Below are 8,581 nucleotides of genomic sequence, written 5' to 3'. Positions count from 1 at the left end.
CACCTAGATACCACATGTGTCATTTTGACTGCACATTCATATCTATTTATGATTGGACATGCCACAAGTTACAGTTGCACTTAACCATTCTCACTGTCTAGGATATGTTTCTTTGAAATGTAATAGGCTACACTGTAGAATTTCAGAATTGGGCTTCAAAATGGAAAGGTTTTGATAAGACAACAAGAACAAACCTACTTTATTATTACTATAGATCATGAACGTGATGTTTTTGGAACTTTGCAAGTCAGTTGAGGGACAATATTTGTTCCGCTTAGGGGAGCCAACTTCTTGTGGAGGGCCTGAAGATTACATTGACATTTATCTTGCAGGTTGAAAAGTTGAGATGGGCACTGGTACAGTATGTTACCATTTCACTGTGAAACAGATATTGAAAACACCTGTCATAAGTTCGAAGTGACGTTTTAACTTTCATTGAGAGGTGTTAACGCTTATTTATTTTCTACACAAACTCGCTTGGTAGTAAAAAAAACCCATTGAGAAAAAAAAAGGTTGATGCACTGCGACAGCTAAGCGTTGGATAGAGTTTCACATTCTATATATAAGCCTGGTGACTTGTGTCACTGGGCTATTTAAATGCCATGCAGTGTCCCACTGTCAAAACATAGGCCGTGCGAGGGTACAACAGTATGGTGGAACTTTTTGAGACCAACACTTATTTCTTCAACGATCTGCGCTATCTCGAGGGAGATCATGGACCATTGCAGCACTTGGACATGGCGGGGGTGTCCCCTTTGTACCACGGGAATGACAGCCCGTTGTCACCTGGGGGGGATCCGTCCGAGACTGGATGTGACAGCAGTGGAGAGGAGCATGTCCTCGCACCCCCGGGTCTTCAGCCGCACTGCGAGGGACAGTGCCTCATCTGGGCTTGTAAGGTTTGTAAAAGAAAGTCTGCACCAACCGACAGGCGCAAAGCGGCCACTCTCAGGGAAAGAAGGCGGCTCAAGAAGATCAATGAAGCATTTGATGCGTTGAAGAAAAAGACCGTGCCCAATCCGAACCAGCGGCTGCCCAAAGTGGAGATTTTACGCAGCGCCATAAACTACATCGAGCAATTGCAGGACCTGCTGCATACACTGGATGAGCAAGAAAAAACGCCCCAAAATGGCTCATATAACTATAACGTGAAAGAACACCATGTAAGCTTCATTTGAGAAATATTTGCATCTGCATTTTTCATGTCACTTTATGCGTACAATAATTGGCTTTACAGGGAAAATTGCCATAAAGAGAAATATCTTACTGTGCATTATACCTGTAGGCCTACTACTTTGTATAATAACACGTGTGTTAGTAGACACTTAAGCTAATACATGTGTGTGTACATGAAGGCGTCCAATAAGGAGTACCATTGGAAGAAGAACTGTCAAAACTGGCAGACCTCAGCTGATCATTCCAATGCACCAATGACGAATCAGAGAGAAGGTTGGAACCAATTATGAATAGTAAATTAGATCTAAATTGCTATTTTGCAACTCATCAACTGATTGTACATCTTATATATTTGATTTCTGTGTTTCAGGCTTCACGGAGTCTTCAGCGTCCACCAGCCTTCTTCGCCTGTCATCAATCGTTGACAGTATATCAAGTGAAGAGAAACCGACTTGCAACGAAGAAGTCTCAGAAAAATAATGCTTGATTTATTTGATTTTTTGTAGCCTGTATAAGCGAAGTCAGCATTTCATATTTCCATTGTCTATTTTGAAATTATTTTCACTTCTTTATTCATATGTTTTAGTTTCCATTTACTTATATTCATTTGTACAAATTAACGGGCATTTTGTAGTCACTGTTTTCTTTTAAATTGTATGAATGGTCAATATTATATTTCTAAAGTATGACAACAATGGAACTATAATCTTTTATTTCCAAATGAACATTTGATAATTGTAAATATTTTATAATATATTAACAAGTTAATTTATTTTACATATAAAAGGCTGTGTTTCTCAACCTCAAGAGATTCATTGTTGTATTTTAGTATTTCTATATGAACTGACCAACAAATAAATTGTAAGCATTGTATCTTACAAGGCATCTACACGTTTTGTTTTGTTCATCACTATCTATGCACTTCATTATTTATTTTAAATACTTGTCAGGTATTTTAAGAAGAATTCAGTTTTTACACATTTTTATATAATTACAAATGACATTTTATACTCTATATATCCTTGACACATATAGTATAATATATTATCATGAAAACCATGCATTTAAAACCTCAGGTATTCATTTTTGAATTATCCTATGTTGTACCAGTTTTTTAATTAGACTTGACTCACTCCAAATACTATAGTTTAATGTATGTTTGTATGGGTACTTAAGGTAGGTCATACTGTGTTCAACCTCTTTGCAGATACGTCATTCTTATTATGTGACAAACTTTTAGCCATACCTTTCAGGTCTCATAATGATATCCGAGAATATCCCTAATGTCCCCACTAACCCAATTGACCATGTGGAATTTGAATAGAGATATGACACTGTACATGCAAGCATCAGCCACAAGTTCCCCCAGTATTCATGGGTATTAGAAGACCATAAAATCCAACGGGACCTGAAATAGCCTGGGCTCCTTTCTTTGTTCCAGCTGGCAGAGAGCTAGCCTGGTCCACTTCAGTAGCGTTACATTTACGTTTTAGTCATTTAGCAGACGCTCTTATCCAGAGCGAAATACAATTATTGTGCCCATTTTAGGATAGCTAGGTGATCGGAAAATAATGTATTTTTAAATATATATATTATTAAATATTATTACTATTATTATCATTATTTTGTCACCTCTAAACTCAGATATGCTTTGACATGGAAACTTGGTCAGGAGGCAATGGTGCAGCCAGCTATAGATCCTAATTCATAATCACTTGTTTGATCATGCACATTAGAACAATGTTTACACATAGTTTATAAGGGACTCCCTGAATGTATGTTTGATAGGGTGATCTCTTTCTCCTACATGTGTTGACTTGGGGAGTGCTACTTGTTTATGATCCCACAGTGCATTGCTGTGCTGACCTAAGCCTGCACAGTGAGCACTGCTCCTCTCCCTCTCAGATCTCTGTGGCTGACACACTGACACTGCTGACCCCTGTGTGTCCAGCCTGGTGTCATAGACTAGTCGTAACATAATGTTAGCCACAACAAATTGGAATTTGTAACATATCATAAGAATTTTAAATTCAAAACATATTGTACGAATGGCAATTTGTAACATCTCATACGAAATGTAATTCGTAAAATATCATCCGAATTGTAATTTGTAACATACAGTGCCTTGCGAAAGTATTCGGCCCCCTTGAACTTTGCGACCTTTTGCCACATTTCAGGCTTCAAACATAAAGATATAAAACTGTATTTTTTTGTGAAGAATCAACAACAAGTGGGACACAATCATGAAGTGGAACGACATTTATTGGATATTTCAAACTTTTTTAACAAATCAAAAACTGAAAAATTGGCCGTGCAAAATTATTCAGCCCCTTTACTTTCAGTGCAGCAAACTCTCTCCAGAAGTTCAGTGAGGATCTCTGAATGATCCAATGTTGACCTAAATGACTAATGATGATAAATACAATCCACCTGTGTGTAATCAAGTCTCCGTATAAATGCACCTGCACTGTGATAGTCTCAGAGGTCCGTTAAAAGCGCAGAGAACATCATGAAGAACAAGGAACACACCAGGCAGGTCCGAGATACTGTTGTGAAGAAGTTTAAAGCCGGATTTGGATACAAAAAGATTTCCCAAGCTTTAAACATCCCAAGGAGCACTGTGCAAGCGATAATATTGAAATGGAAGGAGTATCAGACCACTGTAAATCTACCAAGACCTGGCCGTCCCTCTAAACTTTCAGCTCATACAAGGAGAAGACTGATCAGAGATGCAGCCAAGAGGCCCATGATCACTCTGGATGAACTGCAGAGATCTACAGCTGAGGTGGGAGACTCTGTCCATAGGACAACAATCAGTCGTATATTACACAAATCTGGCCTTTATGGAAGAGTGGCAAGAAGAAAGCCATTTCTTAAAGATATCCATAAAAAGTGTCGTTTAAAGTTTGCCACAAGCCACCTGGGAGACACACCAAACATGTGGAAGAAGGTGCTCTGGTCAGATGAAACCAAAATTGAACTTTTTGGCAACAATGCAAAACGTTATGTTTGGCGTAAAAGCAACACAGCTCATCACCCTGAACACACCATCCCCACTGTCAAACATGGTGGTGGCAGCATCATGGTTTGGGCCTGCTTTTCTTCAGCAGGGACAGGGAAGATGGTTAAAATTGATGGGAAGATGGATGGAGCCAAATACAGGACCATTCTGGAAGAAAACCTGATGGATTCTGCAAAAGACCTGAGACTGGGACGAAGATTTGTCTTCCAACAAGACAATGATCCAAAACATAAAGCAAAATCTACAATGGAATGGTTCAAAAATAAACATATGTTAGAATGGCCAAGTCAAAGTCCAGACCTGAATCCAATCGAGAATCTGTGGAAAGAACTGAAAACTGCTGTTCACAAATGCTCTCCATCCAACCTCACTGAGCTCGAGCTGTTTTGCAAGGAGGAATGGGGAAAAAATTCAGTCTCTCGATGTGCAAAACTGATAGAGACATACCCCAAGCGACTTACAGCTGTAATCGCAGCAAAAGGTGGCGCTACAAAGTATTAACTTAATGGGGCTGAATAATTTTGCACGCCCAATTTTTCAGTTTTTGATTTGTTAAAAAAGTTTGAAATATCCAACAAATGTCGTTCCACTTCATGATTGTGTCCCACTTGTTGTTGATTCTTCACAAAAAAATACAGTTTTATATTTTTATGTTTGAAGCCTGAAATGTGGCAAAAGGTCGCATAGTTCAAGGGAGCCGAATACTTTCGCAAGGCACTGTATAATAAGAAATGGATGATGAACATTCAGAAATTAATACATGTCATAACAAACGTAAAATATCATCCTAATTTCAACATCCCGGATTTTTGTTGACTATGTTACATCCACCGCTGATTCCAGGTTGTTTTGTCTGCCTTTCCCTCAGCCCTCACACAATTGTAAGCACACACACACACACACACACACACACACACACACACACACACACACACACACACACACCTCACACTGACTCATGACCCCAAGCACACACACAACTTATTAGTGACTCATCCAACAGTCATTTGAAAAAGAGGCCAGAGTAGAGATACACTGGGGTCTCTGTGCTGTGTTGTTTTTGTATTGCAGCTGAGTACATTCAAATTGATTAACCTTACAGTCTTTGTATAAAGGTGTAAAAGGCTTTAGGGTAGGGTATGTTTTGGGTGATTTCTCAAAACAGCAGATTGCATATCCAACGTACCAACATTTATCCAAAACACAATGTCAAAACACACAATTCTCCTATTTCTAGTGTGATTAAACATAGATTAAATGAGCACTTCAGTGATGCCTGATACAGTAAGTACTATCAAATTATATAGGGCCTGTACTTCAAAGTCCCTTCACATCTTTCCTTTTAGTTCTGACTCTCTCACTGAACCAAACTGAAACTAGATAGCTCCAATAGTAATGTTGTTTTAATGGGATCGAAGCAGCTTTCTCACAGTGAGTTTGTGAGCCTGTTTCCCAGTGTCCATGAGAATTGTCCAGCGTCTTCCTTCCAAATGAGTTCTAAGGCTCTCCTAGACCCCCCCCCCCCCCCCCCCTAAATGACTTTGTCAATCTACTGTTTGTTTTTGGATAATATCATTGATATGTTTGACCAAAATCTACCACCTGCTCCACATTGAAACCTAAACCTTGGGAAAATAGCAATTACCACCTTTATGTTGAGAGGGACGTAATTTCTTTGGGACCTGTTATTTTAAGATTTAGGTGCAAATTGATCAGTCTGGGGTTTAATAGATGTGATTCTTATACTAATGTCTATGATTACTGTCTTATTTATGTATAATACAGTCTTTATAAGTTAGGTGTTAGAGATTCAATTGTTTAATCCTCTCTCTGGGTGTTTTAAATGGAGGATAAGTGCAGTATGATGTATTATCACCATTTGACTTGTTAGTAGACAACATCGGCCTGCAATTTTACAGAGATTTCCTTGTCACTTATGATGCGATCGAAATGGATTTTGCTGTGAAGGATGTGTTTAAAAAGTCAAGGCCGATGAAAGGGGAGATTTTATAGGAGAGGATCAGCCTTTGGGAGAAATGCCTTGATTTTTCTGGCTTTCCTAGAATATCCTGCTACGAAATGATTCCCTGCAACATTGTAGTTGGCAAGCAGCACACTGCAGCTCCCTGCCAGACAAGTGGTGTTGCCAATCAAAAACCCTAGTCATGTGATATGATCTAATGCACTCACTAAAGTAACTGTCCAGTGAAAGTCTCACTTTTAAAAGTTCATATTCTGTTAACTCATACCCAAATAATCTTACTCATACCCGAATAATCTTGTTGACTCATCCAATTCTCGCATTTGTGGCTAAAGCCTAAATTAGACAAAAAAAAAAACACTTAAAAAACCCCACCTCAAACTTCTATCTCAAACAGACCACTTAAAAAATGCTTGCTATTTCCTCATAGAGTATGATGTCATATTCCTGAGGAGGATGTCCAATCAGTGGTCTAAAGAAGGATGAGCTGGCCAATCAGCGGTCTACGCACATTACTATTTTTAATGCTTGCATTAATATTTTTAATGACCAGTATATGCCCACAACATTCTGTTGCTGAGGTACACCCACACAATTCCAACATGGTAAAGATGCTTTTAAACATACATAATTACACCTTTTGGAAGGAAAACTATTTCACTCACATTGGCATATTTCACTCTATGTCATATATAATCTGTGGTAAATAAACCTTTATGGAACATTTGATATATAACACCTATGGAGACCGGATAGGAAGGCCACAACATCACATGAAATCAAAGTTTAAGCAGTTTAGAAGAAATACGGGTTTCACACGTGAGGGAAAAGGGACATTAAATACCAGCTAATGCCCTACACTTAACTCTGCCTCTGACCCCTGACAACAACTCCGGAATAGAGGCGATAAAAAACAAACCCCCTAGTTCCCAAGAGACACCACTAGCACTTCAGATCACAGAGCCAGAGTGAGTGTGTACAACGACTGGAGCAGCGCATTGGCTTCTGCTAGATGTATCGCCACTAACACCATATGCTGGTGCAATCGTATCCTATAGGCTCAATTAGCTGTCGGTTGTTGCCAGGTTTTCTCCTTGTCCATATTGTTGGGGTTGTTCACAGTCAATATAGCCTTTGATCTCATCGGCAGCATCGAGGGCCAGGCTCATGCCAATGTCTTCTTCAGCTGTGCCCAATACAAACTCGGACGGCAATTTCGTGGCAGGTACTCGGGTGTTTTCTTAGGTGTGCGCGGTTCCCAGAGATAGAGGAGGACAAACGTTTTGACACGTTGTGAGAAATATCCACATTGTATCCTTGTAGGGTGTCAACAAACACAAAGCTCGAATAATTACTCCGACGACTGAAACAGGCAGCTCATCATGGCTATTCATCAGTGTTTGTTCTAGCTAGTCTCTCATGCTTAATTACGCTATGCACATGTGGTTCGGACGCCAGCGGCCTCTTTCGAGATGCAGTTTAAATAATGAATATAGCATGCTTATTAACATGTATTACAAGCCGAATGTTTTAAAAATTAACACAATTATAATGCCAGATTTCTAATTTTATTGAGTAAAATTTATCAAGGATGGAATGCGATACAGGTATTTTAAGAGGGGCCTCAACTATACATTATTAGACATCATGAGACCTTTCTAGGTGCAACAATTATATGTACATATTTAAATGTATAGGCCGATCTGTTTTGAATATAATTTGACATAATTAGGTTTTAAATATAGTGTATGTATGGCTATGACAGTAAGCTTGCAAATTATTCACGAATTGAAGCCCTCGTGTTAATTGCTCAATTACCTATTTTAATGAGATTTAACAAACACAGACACCCCGTGTATGACACCTTCAATGATGAGTTAGGACCGGTTAGAGGAGTTACCGCTGCAATGTGAATATGTGTAAGATTTTGAGTGTTGGCCCATTGCAATATTAGTAGTGTATATATTTAAAAATTGGTATAGAAAAAGTACTATTTTGTCAGATCTGAGAGGTAAAGTTATTCTCCTCTTTACCTGTTCAACTATTGGTGTTCACCAACCATTACTTTTACTCAGAATAGGTCTGTTTCTTACAGAAAAGGTTAAGGTAGTGGTGTAATGAGTGGGAAAACACCAGGGAGTGCAGATTTGGGGAACTCTGCAGGGTACTGGGGGTGAGGGAGCGGGTGGGGCGGAGAGCTGAGCTAACCCCAGTCTGCCTGGGCCAATGGGGCATGGTAATTAGATCTGGCCAATGTGGGCCTTGGGCTCTGGACTGGGGGCATATAAGGGGGGCCTCATGGCAGCAGCCCCCTCATATCACTCAGAGGTCTCCTCTCTCACCCCACTGCTCTCCCAAAGCAGAGAGTTATTTCCTTCCTTTCTTCAACCACAACAACAGCC

General features: G+C 39.5%; 1 protein-coding gene across 1 annotated transcript; it reads left to right on the top strand.

The window, feature by feature from the left end:
* The first annotated feature begins 598 nt into the window (after positions 1-598).
* On the top strand, positions 599-2,065 carry LOC110500000 (myogenic factor 6). The gene is made up of 3 exons (XM_021577095.2): positions 599-1,163; positions 1,356-1,449; positions 1,547-2,065. Exons 1-3 carry the CDS (start codon positions 651-653, stop codon positions 1,654-1,656), a joined length of 717 nt encoding a protein of 238 aa, XP_021432770.1. The 5' UTR covers positions 599-650; the 3' UTR covers positions 1,657-2,065.
* Positions 2,066-8,581: the final 6,516 nt, after the last annotated feature.

Source organism: Oncorhynchus mykiss, chromosome 21 (genome assembly GCF_013265735.2).
Source record: "Oncorhynchus mykiss isolate Arlee chromosome 21, USDA_OmykA_1.1, whole genome shotgun sequence".
In the NCBI taxonomy this organism is placed as follows: domain Eukaryota; kingdom Metazoa; phylum Chordata; class Actinopteri; order Salmoniformes; family Salmonidae; genus Oncorhynchus; species Oncorhynchus mykiss.
The sequence above is the reverse complement of the archived record's forward strand: the minus strand, read 5'-3'. Positions and strand labels throughout refer to the sequence as shown.

What these genes read in the sequence shown, in the direction of transcription:
- LOC110500000 (XM_021577095.2), top strand. Translation starts at nt 651, where the DNA reads ATGGTGGAACTTTTTGAGACCAACACTTATTTCTTCAACGATCTGCGC. An exon ending in ATAACGTGAAAGAACACCAT is followed by an intron (nt 1,164 to 1,355) that starts GTAAGCTTCATT and finishes GTGTACATGAAG; the next exon opens with GCGTCCAATAAGGAGTACCA. An exon ending in AATGACGAATCAGAGAGAAG is followed by an intron (nt 1,450 to 1,546) that starts GTTGGAACCAAT and finishes TCTGTGTTTCAG; the next exon opens with GCTTCACGGAGTCTTCAGCG.